Source organism: Eleginops maclovinus, chromosome 19 (genome assembly GCF_036324505.1).
Source record: "Eleginops maclovinus isolate JMC-PN-2008 ecotype Puerto Natales chromosome 19, JC_Emac_rtc_rv5, whole genome shotgun sequence".
NCBI classification, from domain to species: Eukaryota; Metazoa; Chordata; class Actinopteri; order Perciformes; family Eleginopidae; genus Eleginops; species Eleginops maclovinus.
The window spans coordinates 17635290-17660800 of record NC_086367.1 but is presented as its reverse complement, the minus strand read 5'-3'; the positions used below and the strand labels follow the sequence as shown (position 1 = coordinate 17660800).

The 25511-nt window shown below is 40.5% G+C and overlaps 1 protein-coding gene across 3 annotated transcripts; it reads left to right on the top strand.

Moving 5' to 3' along the window:
* Positions 1-592: 592 nt before the first annotated feature.
* Positions 593-23751, top strand: nrd1a (nardilysin a (N-arginine dibasic convertase)). Of its 3 annotated transcripts, none has more exons than XM_063909453.1 (32): positions 593-613; positions 2098-2320; positions 2832-3066; positions 4812-4893; positions 5592-5745; positions 6870-6943; positions 7099-7194; positions 7360-7482; positions 9573-9630; positions 10279-10352; positions 10724-10793; positions 11092-11169; positions 13728-13848; positions 15271-15329; positions 15599-15653; positions 15760-15864; positions 16285-16408; positions 16735-16821; positions 17741-17860; positions 18011-18062; positions 18454-18604; positions 19379-19506; positions 19679-19841; positions 20037-20068; positions 20344-20482; positions 20572-20619; positions 20703-20755; positions 21554-21637; positions 21877-21967; positions 22227-22343; positions 22560-22649; positions 22769-23751. In XM_063909453.1, exons 2-32 carry the CDS (start codon positions 2133-2135, stop codon positions 22991-22993), a joined length of 3276 nt encoding a protein of 1091 aa, XP_063765523.1. In that variant the 5' UTR covers positions 593-613; positions 2098-2132; the 3' UTR covers positions 22994-23751. The 3 variants fall into 3 exon arrangements, with proteins under 3 accessions (XP_063765523.1, XP_063765522.1, XP_063765524.1); XM_063909452.1 differs by lacking the exon at positions 593-613 and adding an exon at positions 1436-1473; XM_063909454.1 differs by lacking the exon at positions 593-613 and adding an exon at positions 1447-1473 and having other exon boundaries at positions 2133-2320.
* The last annotated feature ends 1760 nt before the right edge of the window (positions 23752-25511 follow it).

The following is a 25511-nucleotide window of genomic DNA, read 5'->3' as shown; positions in this document are numbered from 1 at the left end:
TTAGTGATCAATAGGATATATTTGTGAGAATCAGCCCAGTACTTTCATTTTCTGTCTGACTCTTCAAGAGCAAGTCTGGGAATCAATATGCTAACATTTCTGTTAATTTTAATCAGACTGAGGAAATATTTATTCAGTGACTAATCAAGCTCTATTTTAAGCAGTGTGGAGGTTTTAGTGATAACAGTGTTTCATCTTGCACGTTGATAGATCTACCGTTAGTTTATAACAGAATGCGCTCAAAGCTCAAACTGTACTGGAAGCATGCCGCCTTCATCCGTCCCGAGAGTCTTAAAAGCAGGTGAAGGCTTGACTTGATGAATTAAAGGAGGGGTGGATGCCAAGTTAAAGCCATTAGGATACGGAAACTCAGGCATGTGTCTGGCTAGCCGGTTGTCATGGCTGCAGTGTTTATCACCTCTTTCTGCCGACAGAAGCCCAGGGGAAAATCAGATTGGCTTCAGACAGAGAGAGTTGGTGAGTGAGGGGGAGGACATATTGGCACAGCATAGGGGTGAAATGCCAACACGCTGCAGAGCTGAGGAAGGGCACTGGACAAATGTCAATGTGGCTTATTCATGATAAGATTTCAACCATTTGACTATGATTTAAGGTTTGAGGCATTTTCAGATGATCATTTATCTAATCTTAGCTAGTTTTTGTTTACTCACCTTTGGTTTATCCACTTCTCTCTGCCTTAACTCAATTGTCGTCTGTGTTTAAAGAACCTACCATTCTCTCTGCTGTCCCCCTCCCAACAGTTTTCAACACCTGTCTTACTTTGATGTCTCAGGAAACCCCTTTGAGTAAGGGCATTTTTTAAATTCCTATATCAAATTCTGTGGAACAAAAGCAGATTGTTATCCATTTCAAAAAATACTTTGAAGCATTTACATGTCAGACAATCCTTAAAATATAAGAGGTAAAATTTGCCCAACATCCCTCGTGGCCTATGTATGCCACCTAGCGGGCCCTAACTATCCCAGCGGTTTGCCTCGCACAGGTGCACTCGGAGAGGTGGGGGGTACAATCCATTGAGTAGGCCCACTGTGGCTGCCATGTGGCTAGCTGACAAGACCATTCACATCCAATCCACTTCTGACCGGCTATACTGGCTAAGGAAATGAGGGGGGAAATGACATTTACCGGCTATGACAAGTGGTCGGTTAAACATTCTCAATCTAGCAGTCATAATCATAAACAGATGGTAAGCAGCTGCTGGTAACATCCAGGTGGCTACTTGTCGCTGCCGCTGTTTGCCTCATTGTCTGTTCCTCTGCAGCCATTGCAAACTAACCGCTCCTGACTGGCCTGCGCGCACGTGTTAGCACTGAAACCCCGCCCCGTTGAGCTTAGAACCAATCAGAGGGAGGCATACTGACGCTCCGAATCCTGTCAGCTAATCAGAGCGTGCCTTGTTGGGGAGACACTCGTATTCACATATACAGGCCCTTACGCTGTCAACAGAGGAAGGTATGGATACATTGTTGTCTCACCCGCTTCATGAAGTACTTACTAAAGTTTCTGATCGGCTTGACTTGAAACAGACTGTAAACTAACAGCGTTAATAGACTGTTTAACAATATTTGTACGAGTATGTTTGCACTAAGTTGTTTAGTTAGCCCGTAGCAAGCATTCATCTTTCTCTGTATGTATAGGATACTTCGTGGCAGTGTTTACTGTGCTTCTTAGTGGTTTTGTTTTGCTGTGTCGAGTCTTGCTGTGCATATGAGTGGGTTAGATCTGAGTTGGGGTGGTCCGGTTTGCTGGTATTTTAACTGACAATAAGCTGAATAGGGCGAAACCACCAGACAGCCTGTGTGAATAGCTGTATTGTGGGCGCTGGCTGCTGCTGTGTGTGTGTGTGCGAACAGTACAGGTTCCAAACTATAGGCCTCTTCCACAGAGGGGGACTTGGTTAATCTGTGTTATTTCGGTCCCATTCGTTTCTGAGTTTTAAATTTGATGATACTCGTCCGTCGGGGAGACCTTTCATCATAGCTCTGTTCAGGCTGACACGGTGTATTTCCGTGCTGAGGAGAACATTACCGGTGACAGCGAACTGTCCTGTTGTTTATGGTCGCGCATTGCTGTCAGTCCGCAGTGCCAAATTCTCATCATCTGTGCTGAAGATGCCGCAGACAAAGAAATCCAGAAAGACCCCAGGCTCGGTCCAAAGTGGAGCCACAGCAGAAGATGCAGAGCAGGTGTCCCGGGTGGAGTGCCAGGCTGCAGGGGACTCAGGCGGAGGAGGAGGAGGAGAGGACAATGTTGGTGACAGTGAGATCATCAAGTCCCCCAGTGACCCCAAACAGTACAGGTAAAGCAACCTAAATACAGCTTCATACTACTTGTGGCTATCCTCCTGAGTATTATTGTAATGTAGCTCTGCTAAATGATTAATCTCCTCGATTCTGTACTATATCATCAGTCAGTAATATAATTAACATGCAATGACGCACATGCCAGGATCAAATGTTCTCATTTTCATGAATGTAAAAGAAAATGATCCAGATCCACTAACCCAGATCTAAAAATGATGTCGCGCCTCTTATCCAGCCGGATCCGTTCGGTATTATTGTAGTTTGATGGGATGATTTCATGCTATGAGCACACGCCAGAGCCTCAGGCCTCTGTGGGCTATTCACAGAGAAATTTACTGTGAAAAATCATAGAAGAGGATAGTCCTAAAGGATATGAGATACAGTCTGCAAAGAGACATTTGATATAACAGACTCTTCAGAATAAGTAAAAACAATAAATGCTGTAAAACTCCATGAAATAAACACTTGTTTTTATTGCTCCGTATGCTTTGACCATGCTCCCTGCAGATATATTGTGCTGGACAACGGCCTGCGTGCTTTGCTCATCTCAGACTACAGCGGCCCAGCAGCATCTGAAGGCGATGACTCAGATGGAGAAGAGGAAGAGGAAGAAGAAGAAGACGATGATGAATTTGGAGAAGAAACAGAGGACGAGTCTGAGGAAGAAGATGAGGAGGGGGGCAGTGATGAAGAAGAGGATGACGATGAGGGGAAGAAGAAGAAAAGAAATGCAGAGAAGCAGGTAGGAAGTGTTTAATGTACAACACTTGTTTTGTCAGTTCTGTTGAATTGATATCCTTTCAACCTACATCTGTGGCTAAAACATCCATGCATACAAGGCTTCAGCTACTTAAAGGATATGTTTCTCTCATTGTTGAACAATCACATGAAAAACAACAAAATAATTCATTTGTTTGTATGTCAATACTAATTCCCTGCCCCGTCTGTATCCCTCAGCTGTATTCCCAATCGTTCCTGTAAATCTTTAAACCGGCCACAAGTAAAAAAGTTTCATAATGAAACAAGGTCAATAATTCTTTGAAAAGCCTGGGCAGTTTATTTTTTTAACAATATTACTAAAAGTGGCTAACTAGTACGTTTTCTAGTGTCTATTTTTAGACACACATTTTGGAGTGAATATTCACAGCAGCAGAAGGGTATATGTTAACCTGGTGCGCCAGATGGTTCGCTACACAGAACCATCTGAGAAGCCGTCATTGGAAACTGTTTTAAAAAGGTCAAGCACTTTTAAAAAATACTTGGCAAGTGATCGAATGAACCATCTGTCCATCACCATGTAGAGTGAAAACATCTTGTTCATCGAGTAAAGACTTTACTGCTGTTCTTTGCTCTCCTTTCAATGAATAGATACTCACTAGTTATGATATAACTGATGCTGTTGCAGCATCTCCGCAAACCTATTTAGGAGACAGCATTGATGTTTTATAGGAACAGTCGACTCTGTGTCGTCACATCAAATTCACGCCCAGCTCCTCACAGCACGCCGACACGAACCCCTTACTTAAACCCTTATGAGATACATTTTTGTATGATCTTGCGAAAATGAAGCTGCCATGCAAAGCAAATGTGTATGAGGAAATGATTAAAAATAATCCACAGTGCCTCTGGTTATGATTTGGTTAAGAAAGATTAAGGTTATTTTATTGTCTATTAAATGTACATGAAATGGAAATGTGTCTTTTGCACCAGCAACCAAAGCAACACTGACCGCACACAGCGCAACATACAGGTCAGACACAATACACAAAATAATTGCATCATTAATGTGACGGACACAGGAGAGCTGGAACTTGATGACAAACACTGAAGGTTTATCAGGAAGTTAACGGCCGGAGAATTGACAAGACATTTGCTGCAGCCACGAGTTGACAGAGCGGTTGCCCGACCAATTCTGAAGAACTCTACTGCAGTCTGAGGTGTTTAACCAGTTCAGAGTGAATAATCAACATTCTACATTCGCGAGACTAAACAAATATGGACCCTGAATCTAACTAAAGCTGTCGTCCGTGGAAAAGAATGTGCTCCAGGGATCCTACGTTCCAGATAAGAAGGGCTTCTAGATGTCCCTAAAAAGTAATCTCAGGTCAGCTTGTGCTCGGTCAAAAACTGGCATCAACAATGCGCCCAAGCTGCCCCTCCTTAAGGGAGATTACAGCAACCCCAAGGCTGAAAGAACTATGACATGGAAATAGAGATAGAGGAAGGAGAAAATTATGAACTAGATCAGAGGTAACACCTAAGCAAATATCCCCTAACAGTTAAGATCTTCGTCAACATCTTACATAGTGCGACGGTTTGGCTCATCCATGTATTTTTGACAGTTTTTAATCAACAACAAAGGGCTATGGCGCAGAGTAATAAGCTATATCAGTCTTTATTATCACCAGACTTAGGTTCAGTACCAGACTCAAACATGACTGTGTGTGTGTGTGTGTGTGTGTGTGTGTGTGTGTGTGTGTGTGTCAGTCCGCAGCAGCACTCTGTGTTGGCGTGGGAAGCTTCAGTGACCCAAATGACCTCCCCGGCCTCGCTCACTTTCTGGAACACAGTAAGTAATCAACCAAAAAAGAAATTCAAGTCATTTATTAATTTTCTAATTGCTCCAAATCAAAAATGTGCCTCACTCTGTACAACGTCACACTCATATTCTAAGCCGCTTCTGATATGGACAAGAGCAAAATCTTGGAAAAGGGAAACATCAGGGAAAGGAACCATACTTAATGCATTCCAGGAGTTGTTTTGTTGTTTTAAATTATTCAGTGTACCCTCTTTTTCCTTAACCTGATTTGTCTGCTTCTACTTCAGTTAATAATTTCTGACATTTCCCAGCAAACCCCTTCACCACGCAACATAAATTAGGTTAGGAACTTTGAGGTTTTCCTTGAAATGCAAAATATCCTTTGGATTGCATTCCAGTCTACTGACATTGAAGAAATTGTTATTTCTGTCTGCCCTTCTGACGTATTTGTTGACTATTGATCCTAAATGGTTTATTTAATAAAGCATCGGCCATTCTTTAATGCACTGTCTTCAAAACTATAACCAAATGGGAAATCAAATTCTCCATGGGATTTATAATGCAACCCTGTTTGTTGGCCAGCTTTCCACATAAATAAGAAAACCACAAATGCGAGGCACATCAAGGAGTTGCTTTTTGAGGGTTTTTCCTTTAGGTTTCTTTATGTTTTATTTACAACTGTTATCTTCCCTCCCCCTACTGTTTTTTTTTTCTCCGTTGTGTCCAAGTGGTGTTCATGGGCAGTGAGAAGTACCCCTCCGAGAACGGCTTTGATGCCTTCCTGAAGAAGCATGGTGGGAGCGACAATGCCTCCACCGACTGCGAGAGGACCATCTTCCAGTTTGACGTCCAGAGGAAAAGCTTCAAAGAGGCTCTTGACAGGTGAGCAAGGATCAGAGTTTTTATTATCTTCTGCGCAGTTGATCTTAAGAAGTGGACTTCTGGAGAACCGTCCGAGGATTTTCAGATGAACCAAAAAACACAGGAGACTCAAAACAGGGGAGAAAGTAAACTCCAAACAACATGTTGAAATAGTTTTTGCCAACTTTATGATGAAACCTTTCCTGGTATTGTTGTACAGAGAAAACCCACTACCCTGTTTTTAACTCTTCTCTGTTGTTGGGTGGATGTGACCAACTGATTTAAAGTATCCCTATTATGCTCATTTTCAGGTTTCATAAGTGTACTTTGTGCTTCTACTGTCACATGTTTACATGCTTTAATGTTCAAAATGTATTTTCCTCATACTGCCTGTACCCTCTGTCTGAAACCACAGCTCACAGTCTGCTCTGATTAGTTAGCTGGCCAGCTCTGTTGTGATCCGTCAACCACTTAGAGATGTTCCTTATTCTTATCATGTACAATTTGTTGAAGCGCTAAACAATAGAAGCGTGAGTGTTACATAGTGATGTAACGGAAGTAAACAAACAAGTCCAATGGAGGCGTTTCAGAGTGTGGAAGAGAAACTCCCTCTGGAAGGAACTTTGGGATTTTAGCCTTTGCAGACAATTGACATGGCACGCAAACCTATATAACACACTACAGGAAAAATAACCCCCCCCCAAAGGCGTAATAGGGCCCTTTATTGAACAGTTGATTTCATGATTGACAGCCCAAGAAAATTACAGCAAGGCAATTATGTATGAGCTTGTATGGGAGGATTAGCTGGCAGGGTGAACGACCAATAAACTACAAGCCTAAAAATGCTGCTACTTTGCTGTGCTAAATTGATACTATAACGTTACCAATACCTAAAAACTACAGTTTAAAAAAGGTGTTATCTGTGGCAGAACAGCTAAAAACATGTCTCAGAATCTGATGAATCACAGGATATGGTGTACCACGGACTCTTGATGTGTCAAACAATACAGGCTCAATCAGCCGCGCAGCATCCTGGTGTTGTCTTTATCTCTCGGCATCTGATTGCCTCAGTCTGACCTGTGTCTTTTATCTCTGGCCTGCATGAGGCCTCTGATTATATCCTCTCTGTGCTTTCCCTTTCTTAGATGGGCTCAGTTCTTCATTTGCCCCCTGATGATCCGAGATGCCATCGACAGGGAGGTGGAGGCCGTGGACAGCGGTGAGTCCTGGTGTCCAAAATGTTCAGCTTTTGTATTTCAAGTAAATCTTTTCATCATCTGCATTGCTGAGTTCTCTTCTCGCAGCTCTTCATGCACACCACCGATCACCGTGCTTCTCTGTCGTCTCAAGTTTTTCTGCCTCTCCTTCCCTCAGAGTACCAGCTGGCTAAGCCATCAGACTCCCACAGGAAGGAGATGCTGTTCGGCAGTTTGGCCAAACCTGGACACCCTATGGGCAAATTCTGCTGGGGTGAGTTGGTAAACACAACTACTGGGACACACAATACACACAGGGCCTCCTTGGGGTATGTTCATGTTCAAGTTCCCTTTTCTTGCTGATATCCCTGCATTTGTAAACCATTTTTTTTATACAGTGTTTTTAGTTGAATTGATTGCTTACTTGTGACAACATCAGGGAATGCCGAGACGCTGAAGCAGGAGCCAAAAAAGAAGAAGATCAATGTCTATAAGCGGCTGCGTGCCTTCTGGAAGAAACACTACTCTGCCCACTACATGACTCTGGCTGTGCAGTCAAAAGGTCAGGAAAATCCATTACATTTATAGCACATCAAGAAGAAGCCTTATTAGAAGACTGACATGAATTGAAATTGTTTTTTAATAATTCCATACAAGTAACCAGTTAATTGAAAAAGCAATCTGTAGATTAATGGACAATTAAAACAATAATTACTCGCAGCTCTAATAAGGATTCATCCATGTTCAGCCGACTGTGGTTAATCATTCCTGAATTAACTCAAATTGCGATATTTCTCAGAAACATAGTCAGAGACTATGAGACACAGAAAATATCACATGGCCAATTAACTACTGCAGTAAACTAAAGCGATGACTAGTGTTGACATTTGTGCTGAGAACATTCCTCCTCACAACACAGCTGACTTTTTTGCCTTGTGTATTCCCATTGGTATTCAGTGCTATTTAAAAGCCGTCTTCACCTCAGAAATCAACCAGTGTTAAATGATACAAAGGTGTTATAATCATTAGACCACCACCCTTTCACTCGACGAGAAAAAGGAAGAATGAAAACAGATAAAGAGACAAATCTTGACATGAGCTTTAACTACATCATCAACATTTGAAAGGAACTGCAACCTTAAACAGCATTTACTGACTTTAGTTACTCTCAGGCAGCTGTAAACCACTGGTATTATTATCTTTTGAGAAGTGGATACAGCCAGCACTGCTTTTTTTTGGAAATTAAGTGGACAAATCGGACTCTACTTTGGTCGCCGCTTACTCCTGAGGCAACTATCTTCCTCTTTAGCTGCTAATTGCTCCATTAAATCCACCAGCAGGGCGCTAACTCTGTCTTTCTGCCGTTCGATGCCGGGCAGGTACTGTACGACGTGTTTTTCTTTTTTCCAGCCACGGCTGCTGAAAGTCCTGATTAGAACAGTGAGGCTGAAGCCAAACAGGGAAGTTGCCAGCCATAAAGCAAAAACAATGAGCTGGAAGACGCTAACACACTCTCTACGGCTGAGGGGAACTGCATTATTCTCTGTACGAGACATTAGTTTCATATAACCCGGTCATTTGTTCCATTATTGATATAGAAATAGTGATTTTTAGCAGCTTTAAGTTATTATTTTTTTAAGCTTTCAGCCTTTGTATCTAATTATGAAGGCTGAAAAACTCCTTGAGCAATGCAAGAGCTGCCGCTCTATCCATTTACAGCGCAGCCAAACAAACTAGGCTGAAAAGACTCATTGCGTCGCATTGTTTTATTAAAGAATAAAGTCAATAATTGGCCTTTTTCCATCATGCTGTGAGCTTTCGATCACGATCTGAACTCATGCTGTGCGCAGGGCGGGAGTGTTTTTCCTGGAGCAAAGAGTGTTTGCACAAAGAGCAGAGATCATTTGTTCAAAACATAATCGTGCATGAGACAGATCCAAACAACGTATTGATACTGCTGCTGATACTGTTAGTATCGATAGCCCTACAGTGCGCTGTAAACAGGGAGGCTTTTATCAATCAGAAAAAAATGCATGCATCTTCCTATCAATCCCTTGGTGTGAAATTTGAATCCCACACAGGATGGAGGAACTGTACCAGTTACAATTAAACAGCTTTATTGAATAACAGTATCTGGAATTACATGATGTTTTGTAATTGTTATTGCGTAAGAAAATGCCGACCATAAATGGGATCCAAATGTATTTAAATAAAAGACTGGAAATGGCTATTTCTTCCAAATTAACTGAGTTGTTTTATACCAATATTACTCAAAATAGCAGTTTAATGGCTTTTAATGACATTTTGCTACTTTCTTCATTAGGTATTTCAAAAAATATTAACAAATATATTTGAGTTAGAAGTGGTGGCCTTTTATCACTACGTTGACCTTTTTATACATTTTCTTTTGTGATTATCTTTTTATTTTCCCATTGGAACAACACTTGTGAAAAATAAATGAACTTGTGCACAAAGCTGTAAAATAATTTAAGCCCATTTTTTTACTTTCCATTCCTTTTTTTTGTATGGGGTAAATGAAGTCAATGCTTTCAAACACCCAAACTACCTTGCACTGAGCTCTCTATTTCAGCCAGAATTATCGAGACCCACTTGAACCCTAATTAATGCTCCTTCACTGGGTCTGTCCTTTAGAGAAGCTGGACACTCTGGAGAAGTGGGTGAGAGAGATCTTCAGCAAGGTGACGAATAAGTGAGTATAGGAGAAGAGGCTCTCAGTCGCCGTGATGAGCGGCTGGTGTGATGTAGATTGAGTCTGAATATCCTTTGAGTCTTGGCTCAAATTGAAATGTCAAGCCTTCCTCCGTCTCTCTCCCAGCTCTTTTTTCACCTCATTTTTCCCCCCAGCATCATACACCTGAAAGGCATAATTTCTCCCTGGAGTTTAATAATTTAGTTTTTCTCAGAGAATTCCACTGCTGTGTGCTTTATGAGTCCCTGTCGTTTTTTTTCAGAGAATTCACATGCATATCACGGTGCTCTGGAACCGTTTTACCTGTTTGGGTTGATAGTGTTTCTCTTATCTATGCTATATATATGCTTTTAAATTAACTCAATTAATCACGCTCAAAACAAGTTAACATTTAGGAGTTTGTGCAGAAGCAAGCTGCTATTTATGTTGAAGGTAAGTGATAATTGGAAACCGTTTTTAAGGAAAGTTTTACAATAATCTCTTGCTCTTATCTATAAAAAAGAGTTGTTGTAATTACCAAAGTTAGAACATAAAATAAATCAGGAGAAGCATTATGGTAGGTTTAAGGGATGTTAAGTGAAATATTGGTATTGTTTAATTATGTAATGTCTGTTGCTGCTTCCTATAATTCTGCTTTTGTGTCTACAGTGGTTTGTCCAAGCCAGACTTCTCTGATTTGCTGGATCCTTTTGACACAGCAGCCTTTAACAAGCTCTACAGAGGTACGGAACAATCCTGTTTTCTCGATCTAATCCTATTTAGACTGGTCTCTGTCCTTTGCCTTTTATCTGTGAATTCATTTAGAATTGACCTATAGCCGTGTTGTCCTGTTAGCTTTTGTTGTCTGCGTGTCAATGTGGAAAATTTATAAAGACAATGGCTTGAAAAAAAAAGGAACTTGCCCTCTAGAAAAGCTTCAAATGGAGCGATCTGAGATGGTTTTGCAAAGTAATTAAAAGTCTGCAGATTTTTCTTTTGTTGATCCCAAGTTTAAAAGGTTGAGGAAACAAAACCGAGCAGTAATGTACAGTAAGCAGAAGTTGAGTTATCTCTATCATGGTGTTTCTTTAACTGTTTGTCTGTGTGTTTGCAGTCGTCCCAGTCAGGAAAGTCCATGCTTTGAATATCACCTGGGCGCTCCCCCCTCAGGAGAAACATTACAGGTGAGCTACATACAGTACATTTATAATATACGGCACATCAATGCAACATAATGAGACAACCCACAGCGGACCTATGCCTTCCCCTTACTTTTAATTCATTGCCTCAAAAGTGTTTGTTTGTTTTTCCGTTCAATGCCACTGTCTTCTTTCTCCAGAGTGCAGCCTCTTCATACAAACAGAATTAGACTAGCCAAAGGATACCATGCTCTGCTGTGTTTGTAGAAGGAGTGTATCAATGTTTTTTGTATCTCCTTTTCATGTATCCTCTCCCCCCCCCCCCCCCCCCCCCCCTTTTCAGAGTGAAGCCTCTCCACTACATCTCTTGGCTGATTGGCCATGAAGGCACAGGAAGCATCCTCTCAGTGCTCAGGAAGAAGTGAGTGTTATTGCCTCTGTCTGTTTGTTTTGCTGATTTGAGGGCACTCCAAAAACCCAATTAAAAGGTCTTCAATTTGCTTGGTATACATGACACTGGCTTTTCTGAGCTCTGAGTGCTCGAGCCCAATCTTCAAAATATACACTCTGCCAGCCCACTCCACAATGCGATTCATACATCCTCCTCTCTGAATGTGGATGTATGAGAGCATTTCAGCCTCTTGCTGCTAAGTGGGAAAGTGATGCCACAAACCCCTCTGTAGTCCCACAACACCACGATCTCACCCAGCCTTTACCATCAGCACCACTTGGAGAGTTTGATAGAATATTCCTATTTACTGTGTGCGCTCTTTGCAATTGTTGATAAATGACAACAGTGAAACTTGAGTGCACTCGCTGTGAATTCCCAGGCGCGCCAAACTGCGGAGGCAGTAGAGAGGCGGTTTTTATTGAGTTCAGGTAATCATAACGTCGAGGGCAGAGAGGCTGGACTAAAATTGGGCCATTGTTGTACCCTGCTGTAACATTTTGGGGAATGGTCTGTCTTTATGTGAACATTACACACACTGTTTGGTGCACTACTGATCAGATGCATTAAAGTAGTAGTCTGTGTGATAATTTAACAAACCCAAATCCTTTATTTGTCTTGCAGTTAGGAAATGCACTGCATTACAGCACATTTAAAAAGGCAAAAAATATTGTAAGTCTATAAGTTAAGACTTATATATTAGATAAAGGAAAGCACACGGTGTTAAAAACATATATTAACAATCAAGCGAGGAAAAGATGTATACCATGGTAAGAAAATAAATGAGTCTCCTTAAAAATGTTTTAAGTGAATGTAAAAAGTATTAAAGGAAGAATTATATTTTTGCCCCTTTGGGTTCTTTGGATTTAGCTGGTCGACGCGCTCACATATTACGCAGAGAGATCATTGATTGTTTTTATCGGTACCTTTATTTTGTTAGAATCCATCGCATTTCTGTTTCTTCATTGCTGTTCTTTAAACATAAATTAAAGTGTCTTACCAGAAAGGGATGAAGACAGAACGTTAAATAAACATACAAACTTAGGCTCAGTATATCTCTGCAGCGCAGCGGTCATAAAAGCGGTTTGCTTCACAACCAAAATGTGAACTCAGAATATCGTCAGCAGGAACCTTTTGTGCCGGCTGAGACAATCACAGTGCCTGATCAGCTGTTTCGTTTAGCTGCTTGTGCGGAATCACAATTAATTAACATCAATTAACTACATGGTCCATTCCATAACCAATATTTTACACACAAATATGCAAATAAATAATAAAGTAATGAATCCATCATTTTGGCTCCTATACTCCGGCCCCTAATTGTTATGGAATCACACATGACAATTACTGATAAATGGACAAAATGGAGATTCTTGTCTGGACTTGCATCCTTCCTCTGCGTACAATTCGCTAACTGGTGCCTCAGCAGCCGTTTTACTTTAAGTTCATTATCTGTTTATTTTGATATGATTTTGGCCGCTACAGTATTATATTCCTGATGTCAGAATAAACATAGGGTCAGATTTTAGATTTTTCAATGTCTTAAAGTCTTTTCCTGGCTTTGGGGGAGAATTACCTCTAGCTTTTTTATTGCTTTACCCTCTTAGTCGTTATATCAACATTGCTGATGATTATTAAAAGCATTCTCATTGTTAAATTAGGTGAAAGAATCAATGAACACTGTCACATAAAGATATAGAGATATTTGCTGAAAAGGTTTTTATATATGATTTTCTTCGTATTTCATTAAGGCCAATACCAGTGACTCTGCAGGATGGGATGAATGTATAGTATCAAAGTCAAAGTCCACTTTATTGTCAAAATGTCCACATGTGTTATACATACAGATAATTGAAATACCGTTTCTTGCAGTCCCACAGTGTGGATATAAACATGAACATATAACATAAAAAGATGAGATAAGGCTAGAATAATATATATATATATATATATATATATATCAGACACAATCAACACAATTTGACAGTAGTGCACGTAGGTCTTTAGTGCAAATAATTCTTAGTATTTAAATGCGTACTAGTCTACACCACTGGTTTAGGTTCATTTCAGTGCAGTGTGAAACTTTCAGGGTTGATCCATGGCAATCAACTGCCTGTTTGGTAATGCCAGTGCAGCTGTTAAAGTGCATCATCACACCACTACAACACGTCTGTCTGCCGATAAAGCGGACATGATGTGATGAACAACCCAGCTCTCTAAAACATCTCAAATCCCTGCACGTTGTTCCTCATCCTTTTTTTAAAAGAACACAAAGCCATATCAAGAAGGATGTGCGTGTTCTTCATTCTGGGATTAGTAAAGCCAAGCTGAGTGCCTCAATGGGACCACAAAAGTGTTTGTTAAATTGTCTGCCATCTAGAAGCATAGTGTTTCATATTTTCTACTTACTAGCCTGCACATATTTCAACGCCTAATGGGCATTCTCTTCCCAGTTTATGGTAGTCAGTGACTTATTTACTGGCAGTAAATAAGTGTATCTGTAATTAAATGCTGTGTGTGTTTGTCTGTAGGTGCTGGGCCATGGCTTTGTTCGGAGGGAACAGTGAAACCGGCTTTGACCAAAACACCACCTACTCCATCTTCTCCATCTCCATCACTCTCACTGATGAAGGTTTCCAAAACTTCTACGAGGTAAAGACAAATCACTTTTTTTCCTCTTCTTTTTTATTATTTGTTCACCTTTTGGAGACATGGAAACCCGGTGACTCCTGAGAAAAAAAAGCAGCTTTATAGTTTTCATCTTCAGCTCATATACCCACCACGACCCCTGGTAGTCCACCACACGTATAGACTGTGCAATAACACTTGCTGTAAATATAGAACTTTGTGCAATATACCCTCATGCAATTTAAGCTTTAACAGTACGAGCTACTTCTATAATTGTATATGGACACAAAAAATATATAAATACAAACTGCTACTTAGTTGTTTTTTACCATAGTGTACTTACCTTTTTATTTTACTTATTGTGTGTTTTATTAGTAATCAGATAGGCTTCCTATCTATTTTGTCTAAACCGGGTAAAGGTTACTGTCCCTTTTTCTGTAACCGTAACTCGGGATTTATTTGAGGTGCAATATATGTCTCAGCAGCTGTAAGACATGAAGAAACTATTCATTTCCGCTTCAATCTAATGCAATATTTTCACCGGAGAGTTTCGCCAGAAGTGACGTTAGAGCCCTCATATTATATATATTTTTAAAAAACCCGGTGTATCATCCGAACAATTCATCATAGAGAATCTTTCGTCATGAATTCAGCAGACACTGGTCTCGGTATACGTGACATGTGCGCATGAACCCAGCTGTTTGTTCTGTTTTTCATTTATACCTCAGGTAATTTAAGGGGAGCCATCTGTGTGATCAGTTGCTATGACAATGCATTTTTTAAACAGGCAGTCACCTCTCATCCAATAGGAGCGATGTTGTCTAATAAATAAAAAAAAGAAGTAAACACAATTGCATTCATGACTGCTGTTCATAGACACCGCTTCAGCCTTGAGGATGCTGTTCACCTTTTTTCGAAAGCACTTTAAAGAAATAGCCCCGATCCACTTAATTGCCAGGAGTTGTAAGACAAAATTGATACCACTCGCATGTCTCTATGATTACAGTTGTTTTTACTCGGTGACATGCACTCATCCATAGCAATTATTCTGACATGCTTCCCTCTCTATTCTCCGCTGACAAACAGACTGACAACTGTTGTTCACAGTTAATAATTATTACTCTTTATTCACAAAGTCAGAGGTGACATTCTCATTTACATGTTTGAATCTCTAAAAGGGGGCAAATAGACACATTACTCTCTATTTAGAATGCCTATGTGGACACCCTGTTCAGAGTAATTGTCCCAGCTTTTTCTAATGACTGTAATCAAAAAGTCTCGCCACAAGATTTGCAACGATCTGTGTTATTTTTGTGGTTTTTAAAATGTAACAATGCGTTTCACTTAACCTCCATTATCATGGTGAGGAGATGAATTCAACAGTCATTTAACCAACAAAATGATTCATTTGAAATATTTAATACATCTTATTCCTCTGTGTCACAGGTTACTCACTTGGTGTTCCAGTATCTGAAAATGCTGCAGACTCTTGGACCACAGCAAAGGCATACACACACACATACACATACACAAACATACACAGTAGTCAAAGTAAATGTCTATATTCTGGCTTTTTGGTACGTTGGAGGGTAGGAGGTAGTTAGTACCACATTATCCTGAACAGCTTTATGTGTTTGGTTTGTTTGCTCTGTTAAATAATGTACAGCTTTTATTATTTGAAATGTTGCTTTAAGCAGTATTGATGTTGCAACGTCTGAGCTTCTGTCTGGGATGCGTGAAGGTAATATTTCAGTCTGTTTGTTCATGCATTCAGAATATATGAGGAGATTCAGAAGATTGAAGCCAACGAGTTTCACTACCAGGAGCAGGTAAAAATCCCAACATCATGTGCTGCAGTTTTTGAGGCTTTGTAGGCTAACAGCTATTTATTGAAGGGTTTTTCTTTAACAGTGACAATGATTTCCTCTTTGTCAGATTGACCCTATAGAGTACGTCGAGGACATCTGTGAGAACTTGCAGGTGTTCCCTAAAGAAGACTTCCTTACGGGAGATCAGTTGATGTTTGAGTATGACCCGACAGTAAGTAGTTCAGCGAGTGAAACCTTTCACAATTTCTTTTCTTACATGTTCTTTATTTTAGAGTAGATGTTTTTATGAAATGCTTCCCTCAAATGGAAAAAGAGCTAAAACTCTTTATCAACCGGAAAATATCTTTTCTAGAGTTGTCAGTCTTTTTTATTAGGGAATATTATTTAGCATCAAACGTCACTGTCAAATGTGTATTTGCATATTTTTCTGTGAAGGCAGTCTTTTCTTCTAAGTGTTTGCTTCTTCTTATGGTGATTGACAGCTAAAATTGTTTTGTCATAAACATGTCATTTGAAAACAAAGGATAAAAAACCAACTCTTTTTCGACTTTTCCCTGAAAAGTTTACTTTACCTGTGTGTTGTGTGTGTGTGTGTGTGTGTGTGTGTGTGTGTGTGTGTGTGTGTGTGCAGGTGATCAGTGCAGCTTTGTCCCTCCTCAACCCTGAGAAAGCCAACCTGATGCTGCTGTCCCCAGAACATGAGGGCCAGTGTCCCCTCCGGGAGAAGTGGTTTGGCACTCAATACAGCGTGGAGGGTGTGTTTCTCTGTCTGTGTGTGTGTTGTGTGTGTGTTTGTGTACTGTCGGTGTAACAGCTCCTTCCCACAGCGTAGGCATTCAGTGAATACATTGTCTTTTCCCCCTTGTGTGGTGATATTCAGGCCAGCCGGCAGCAGAAATGCCGACATTTATGTCTGTCTTTTAGCTGGCGGACAATAGTGTTGGGACAGCACTTTAATAAATAAATAAACAACATTTCCCTTTTTAGTCTGAATCAAATTGTAAGGTCACTCAACTCCAAACATGAATCCGAACTTGATATCATATTTTTTATTTTATTATCTCTCCCTTCACACACACAGACGTCCAGCAGGAGTGGATGGATCGCTGGACAGGAAACCTGGAGCTCAGCAGTGACCTCACACTTCCTGTTGAAAACAAGTTCATCGGTGGGTGAATCAACTCTATGTACTACGAGGGTGGGGGGGGGGAGAAGTTATTATTGTGCCCCAAAGCTGTGTCAAAATGGATGATCACTTAGGACTTCATACTGCAATTTGTACTTTTGCTGAGTCAAGGTGTGTGTTTGTGGGTTACACATACAAACACACACCTTGACTCAAATTCAAGCCCCCTTTCCAGGCTTCAAGGATCCTTAGGACATTCTACCTCCAACACCATCACCTAGTTTTATTGTATAGTGAGTTATTTCCTTCTAATACAACTGATATTATAATGGACCCCAGCCAGTGGAAGAGCAAACCACTCAGCACTTTTATTATGACAACCATTAGTCACTTTAAGATGCCGTTTCCTTTTCTGGTGTATGAATTGTATGTTGTGCTGTCTATGGTGAGTGCAGTTTTACTTGTCAGTGCCAAAGACAAATTGTTTGTACATTTTATGGATCTGAAGATAAGCAGTTAAGTCACCAAACTGGGAGGAACACGGATATTTGGTGAATAAATTCTGTCCTGGTGAACTCGCTGTTCTTTAAGTTATTTAAATCCAGTCTGTGGAGACAAGTTTATATTTTAGGGGTCATCATTTCAGCTCAAACAAGGCACCTTTTCCTGGCCAGGAATGTAAGAGCTGCTACATTTTGGCATTGTGCTCTGTTTCTACATTTTGTAAGGCCACTGCACATTGCCAATTCTGATTTAAAGAGTGGAGAAATTATGCGTGTTCACTTATTAGCCCAAGGGTTACTGAATCATTTATTGATGTGGGGACATCTTTTTACAGTTTTGACATCCAGCTGCATGTTTATCCCAGACTGGACGTGTTGAATTGTTGAACTCGCACATTATTTATGAGACTTCACCGAGCAGGATTATGATGTTTCATTGTTTATGTGCATTTGCTCAGCCACTGACTTCACCCTGAAGCCGTCTGACCGCCCAGACACTGAGTTTCCTGTCCGGATAGCCGACAGCGACAGGGGCTGCCTGTGGTACAAGAAGGACAACAAATTCAAAATCCCTAAAGGTAGGTGTGTGTGTGTGTGTGTGTGTGTGTGTGTGTGTGTGCGTGCGTGTGTGTGTGTGATTGTCATTCAGCATGCAAGATGTTTCCACACAGACTCTGATATCATTAGAGAGGGGTTGACACTCGTTTGTTCTTCTTTTCCTGCTGCAGCGTACATCAGATTCCACCTAATCTCTCCTGTAATCCAGCAATCTGCCAAGAAGTAAGTTCAGACTCAAATATGGCCTTGGGAAAGTAGTGTTTGTTTTTTGCTGTAACACTAATTAACACCTCTTTCTTTTCTGCCATCATCTGTTCTGTCTTTCTCTGCTCCTTATTTAAATCCCCTTCTTCTTTGCGTGGCTCTTTTCATTTCTCTCTTGCCTTCTTTCCTTTATTGCATTTCTTCTACACTCTTATATCCTTCCCCTTTCCTTCCTTCGTCTTTCCTACTCACTATTTGTCTATCTCCTGCATTTCATCCTTCTCACCTACTATACCTTTCACTCCCTTGCTTTAATTTCCTTGTAATCACCTTTTTTCCTTTCCTAATTACCCAAATTGTGCCTCGTCTCTTCTCTCTCCATCCTCACCCCTGTACTCCCTCCCTCCAGTGTGGTGTTGTTTGACCTGCTGGTCAACATCCTCGGTCACAAACTTGCAGAGCCGGCTTATGAGGCTGAAGTGGCGCAGCTGGAGTATAAACTGACTGCTGGTGAACACGGCCTGGTCATCAAGGTTAAAGGATTTAACCACAAACTACCTGTGAGTGAATGCTACTGGAGAACACGCACACGCACATTTAAATACAATCATATGAACAAAACCAGACACTGAAACTGTCTTTCTGGCAGTGTACTGTATTTTTAAGTTGTAAAATGTGCAAAAGATATACAATTTGATAGTATTATATATCCTCTTTGTGTACCAGATGAGTCTATACGTATAAGATACATGCTCATTTTGCCATATGCTCAGTATGACAGACTTTTCTTCCTGTGTCTTCCATGCATGCTGCATGTTTACAATTTATTTTAGATGGGTAAAGTAGCTATTTTATGCAAAAAAATGTATAAAGAATGATTCAAATGTCTCTAAAAGTGGCTTTTAGATCGTCATAACAGACTAAGACAGTCATCATTTGCCTTTTGATGAATAAAACTGTGCTTTTTGGGCGGAGGATATTCTACCTCTGGATATTTGTCACACATGAGTTGGTGGTATTATTGGCTCTATGGGTGTTTATGGGGTTATGCTTTCTTGCTTTAAGTTGAATTAGAAGATTGATAGCTTTCTGAAACCTAAATCGGGTATCAATCTTTCAATTCATCTTTCTTTTAAATCTTGGCCGATAAACCGAATAAATGTATTTTTAAAAACGTCCCAATGCTTATACAAGGATTTATTCCAAGCTACTCTTGCTCCTTCACTCAAGATCCACATTTCATCAACAGATAGTCAGCTTGCACACAGAGGTGTTTGTCTTGTGGTCGTGCACTGTGGTAAAGATGGGATTCTTCATTTTTTTTCTGTCTTCAGCTGCTGTTCCACCTGATCATTGACCACCTGGCTGATTTCTCCGCCGCCCCTGATGTCTTCAGCATGTTCATGGAGCAGCTCAAGAAGACCTACTTCAACATCCTCATTAAACCGGAGAAACTCGGCAAGTGAGTTGTTTACCTTCTGTCTACTGACATTTCAAGTTTACCTTGTGACTCAATTTCAAGTCTGTGATGCCTTCTAGTGGTGAATGGTGTGTCGGCCCCAAATGGTAAAAAAACATCCTGCTCGTGTCCTCTTTTCCCCTCACTCCCCCCCCCCCCCTCTCGTTTTCCTCAGAGATGTGCGTTTGCTGATCCTAGAAAACTCTCGCTGGTCCATGGTGGAGAAGTACCAGGCTCTGACGGCCGGTCTCACAATCGAGGAGCTGATGGACTTCAGCCGCAGCTTAAAATCCGAGCTGTACGCAGAGGGACTGGTGCAGGGCAACTTTGACAGCACTGTGAGTGGATGGCACACACAAGTAGATTGATTTAACAATGAGCTGATTAGCTAACAAATTGGTTAATGTCCATCTCTGTACGTGCAGCACTTGTTTCCGAGTGTGCACGACATTGTTCTCATGTTTTGCTGATTCCCTGTCCTCACGCTCTTATCTCTCACCTGTTCATTATCCTTTATTGTATTTTCTCCACAGGAGTCGGAGCAGTTCCTGCAGTATGTCACAGAGTAAGCTGGCTATTACACTGAAAGCACTCCCTAATGAAAACACCAATACTATACAATCACATGGATTTGTGTGCCGCCATACACAGTAATTTTCATTAGCTGCGGTTGTTCACTCCATGAATCCCCTCTGAACTTATGCTTTGTCCTCATTCCCTTCTTTCAAACATCTGTCCTCCTTTCTTTCTTACTCTCCTCCTCACCTCCCGTCCTCTCTTTCCCCTCTCCTTCGTCATCCCTCGCTCCCCTTTGTTCTCCTTTTGTATTTTCCCTGTCAGTAAGCTGCAGTTCTCCAAGCTGCCAGCAGAGGTGCCGGTGATGTTCAGAGTGGTGGAGCTCCCGATGAAGCAGCACATCTGTAAGGTCAAATCCCTCAATAAGGGAGACGCCAACTCTGAGGTCACCGTTTACTACCAGGTACAAAAACATCTGCCCTATCTTTCTCATTCCTCAACACTCATTTGTTTTATTCACACTGTTCTAATTAATTTCTTCTTTTTATGTAGTCTGGCCTCAAGCACCTGAGAGAACACACACTGATGGAGCTGCTGGTGGTGAGTTTATTCTTCTACATCCATTTGTTTAATCATCATGTCTTTCCTCCACACTTTACACTAAGTTGTTGATCCCTTCTCAGATGCACATGGAAGAACCCTGCTTTGACTTCCTCAGGACCAAAGAGACTCTTGGGTGAGGGTGGTTATGTTTTAAGTAAAGCTTTGCCTCTTTTTAAGAAATGTCATTATATATTGATACATTTATCACTTTTAAGGAATCCTTAGAATGTCTTACTACACGTTACCTCAACAACAAAAGTCAAACGTTTTAACCTGTTACTTTTTTCTTAATGTATAAAATAGCTTTTATTTGTCTTTTTAAAAGAATATATAACTTCTATTTTTCAAATCTGTCTTTTTACGTCTTTTGTGAAACGCGTTATGCTTAGATGAATTATTAATTTTGCATATTTTATTCAAGCCAAGCTTACAAAACTTATACAGCAATAGTAATTATGATGCCTCATGCCAGATCAAAGTTGTTTGACTGTATGACAACTTTTATAAACATTTAATTTAGCCCTTTCTTAATTTTTAAAGTGCTAAAGTGAAATGTTTGGTCTTTTGTGACTGAATGTCTTTGCCTTTTTAATTATGTTTATTTATTAGTGAGATTATTGGTTATTATTACTATTATTATTATTATTATGAAACTTTTCAGGAGAACACACGTGTGCTCATTTTGTTTAAGGCCATACTTCACTGCTCCACTTACATTGGGACAATGCTATTTACATTTTGCGCATTTCAGATGGTTTCTCCTAATGTTTAAATGTCGACTACCTGCTAGAGGAAGTCAGGGGGAACATTTGCTTTTGGAAAATATCTAAATTGAGTTTCCTGGTTTGTTATTTTGATCCGTCTCTGGTCCGTTTTTGTGTTTCTCAACATATCTCTTTGTTTCCGTCTTCTTTGATGCCTCCCTCTGCAGGTACCACGTCTACCCGACCTGCAGAAACACCTCAGGTGTTCTGGGTTTCTCTGTCACCGTGGAAACACAAGCCACAAAGTTCAAGTGAGTCTGCAACACAATCGTAACCTTTCATTTGCCCAACGGCAAGATAAGATTTATCTAAACCGCATTTCCTAAACCAAGGTATAATTTATCTTACTGTTCACCCAAACCCAAGCTACAATTCATCTACCTGGTCCTGGAAGAGAGCAGCAGTGGATCTGATGAATGACTAAAGGAATCAAATGCACCCTATAGTGTATTATATATATCGCTTACCTCTCGTGAACTCTTTCTCACAGTACCGAGCTGGTGGAGTCGAAGATTGAAGAGTTTCTGGTTTCATTTGGGGACTTGCTCGATGCGCTGACTGAGGAGGCCTTTAAGACGCAGGTTTGTAACTGTGTGTGTGTTTGTTGTGAGTGTATTGCTCCTTTTATCATGTAGAAGCAGAAAGTTAGAGAAAATCTTTCTCCAAAGTATTAGAAATGACAAACTTTTATTTCCAAGTTACCTTGATGGTTTAATAGCACATTTCTTCAAATGTAAGACCTGCTTGTACTTGCAATTAAAATGTTCAAATAATCGTGGAAGTCAAAAAATTAAGTTAAAACTTTGTGCATTTCGTGTGTGTTTGGCATGTTTTGTACAGGTGACCGCTTTAGTGAAGCTAAAGGAGTGTGAGGACACACACCTCGGGGAGGAGGTAGACAGGAACTGGGCCGAGGTGGTTACACAGCAGTTTGTCTTTGATAGGCTAAACAGAGAGGTGAGGACAACACTACTTATTACTAGTTTGTTACTTTTTTTGAAGGGTATTCTTCCTCATTATGTCTCCTGTAATGTTTGTATAAAAGAAACATAGCAGGCCAGGTTATGTCAAAAGGTAAAAAGAGGCTTAATGTTGTGTGATGAGTGCGTTTTGAACTTTAAGTGAAAGGCATTTGTCATCCAGTGTTTTTACCATCGGTGTTTCTGTGTTTAGATCGACGCTCTGAAGGAGATGACCAGGGTGGAGCTGGTCTCCTGGTTCAAAGAACATCGAGGAGAAAATAGCCGCAAGCTTAGCGTGCATGTAAGCAAAACATTTGATTACCTTATATACTAAAGTGCATGTCTGATACAGAGAGATGGGTGTTTCTTTATTTTACTGTGGATGTCACAAGACATTAAATGTGTCCCTGTCTCCTAAAGGTTGTAGGATTTGGTGCTGAAGAGAACGATGAGGAGGCTGGTGGTAAGAAACAAGAAGGAAAGAAGGGCAAAGATGATGATGTAAGTGGCTCTACCTACGGCGAGGTGTCTAAGATCACCTTCCTTCCTGCCTCGCCCAAGTTGGCGGGCACATTAGCCATTATGGACATCCCTGCTTTTACCGCAGGCCTGCCCCTCTTCCCCTACCACAAGATACTGGAATGAACTTCTGCTCAGACCGTGAGACGGACAGATGGCTGCGCTTTGCCACGGTCAGGGACTCCACCTTATTAGTGATGCAGACACTTAGTATTTGGAGGTGAAGGAAGGTTGAAACCGCTTTGGTTCCTCTCTGGACCGGGACTCTGGAGCCCATCTGTAGTTTTACCCACACTGTGCGTTTAGGCAAAAAGCCAAGAAGTGATGATAGTGTCCTTTTAGCTAAATAATAATGTATTCTGCTTTCTCAAACTCAATTATTTTATATCCTAAGACACAGAGAGTGTGTGGGGGCACTTCTCGATCCCACTCTGACAGAAAATCTTTTGAATCAAATTTTCATTTATTCGGTTTCCTGAGCTCTGCTGCCATTACAACTCAGAATCCCTGTCTTTTCCCCCATTTGTGTAGAATTCCAGACTGAGTCTAATACCCATTTAAAAACACAAATCAACTGTGAAAACTGCAGAAATGCTGAGTCCTTTGAACTCCAGCCGTGTGTGTTTGAGTGATCGTGTGCTGGATTTCAAGCTCTGCTGTGCCCTGCTGTTATAAGCTGACCTGGATCATGCCATGGTATGAAAGCTGCAAAGAGAATAAATCAATGAGTGAATGAATAAATTAACGCGCTGACTACAGAAAACACTTGAATCTATCAAGCAGAAAAAGTACACTGAAACTTGTGAGAAGACTAATCTCAGATTAATTTTATCCTTTTCTTTATCAATGCAACAATGTGAGGAATAAAAATCGACACTGTTTGACATTGTGTATACCTGACTTTTCTCTAATTGCCAGTTTATTTGACACAGGTCTTCAATTTTTTTAATGCAAATCCCATTAAACAACACCACATCCCATCAAGTATTAATAGGATCCACTTTGTGACAAACATGGAGGTCTTTTTAAAGTGTTTGCATGCTTGTGGAGTCAGTCTGGGGTCACTTGTTTAATTTACGTGTAGATTGTACATTACTCACAGACTCTCTCCCTTCTCCCTGAGGAAAAGGTTGTTGCAGGTGATATTGTGTTTGGCTTGGTGACACTCTGCACTTTCGAAAGTAATTAAAAACTAATCCAGAGCCCAGCACAGCAGAGCGTGTTAACAGAATTGACTAATATGCCCACTGGGAAGCCTCACACTATAGCGAAGGCTTCACCTGCAGCGGCCCCACATGTAGTGATAACGGTGCTAGCTGTAGGCCTACGATAGGTGGCAAACCATCCTGTCCACACACACATATTTGTGTTCTTCAGGTTAACTGTGTGGCCAATCACATATAGACACCAACACATGTCACCTATTACATGCGTCTCATTCTAACACTTACTTCTTTCCACAAGTTTTTTGAACCTGAGCTCAGAAGCATTAGTGAGGTCTAACACTGATGTCCTGCAGTCGGCTCTCACTTCAGGGGGTAATGTTAATGGAAGAAAGGGCCTTGCTACAACATTGAGAGTGCAATATATTGTCTAAAGTATCCTAAGCACCAGCAAAAGCAATATTTTCTTAAATCTGTAATAACACGTATTGCAGTGGGCAGCAGAAACAAGCTAAAACACAACGTTTGACTTGCATGCTAATTATGGTGGACTTGTTAGCAACCACAGCTGCCTGAAGACATTTCATAAGCACTCTTATTGAGACAGTTTGCCACCTGTTGAATCTAGGTAAGTTGATTCACTCTTTTATTAGTTTCAACTACTTTTTGTTATGGTGGTAATTTTAGCTACACAATCCCACATGCTAAACCTTGTTTGCTAACCGTTTGTAAGCTCTCTGCTGGTTGTTCCTGCGCTGCTAACAAAGCTAGCAAAAGGTTCCTCATTCATTTTTAAATTAGAAAGTAAACCAGTAGCAAACTTCCACAGGGCCTGTTTAAGGTTGTTCCTCCTTTTTTGAAGTGTTTCCCTTTCGATTAAATGGCTTTTCTCATCGCAGTTGGGATAAAAGCATTAGGTCAGGTTATGGTTAGGAGTTAGTGGTATGTTTTTGAGTTTACCGAACTCATTTTTACTCCAACATTTATTCAGCCCACAAAGTTACTAGTTACTTTTTACTTAGAAAAAACATGATATGATGCGGTGTTGTACTATTTATCTTCTCAGTTTTTTTTTAGAAATACCTAGAATTGACAAACTACAATATTAAAATGCTCTTACTTGTAAGCAGTTACAGAACATTTTAATATTGTGAAATGAGCCCTGTGCATAATGAGTACTTTTACTGCCGATACTTAAAGTACATTTAGATTATTTTCCTTCTGTAACCTTTACAAGTTTGAATTCAGAACTTTTAATTGTTGTTATTGAGGTTTTTAACACCATAGTACTACTTTTACTGAAGTAGAGTATCTGAGCACTTCTTTCTCCTCTGCATTTGGTAAGGGCTGACAATATTTTTTGGCCTTATATTGCCTTTGTGTCACAGCAGAAAACGGACAGAAAAGAAACCCACTGTGGGCTTTATGATTTATCATTTTGATTATCACCTTGACGTCTGCTTCAGGTGGTAAAACCTGTA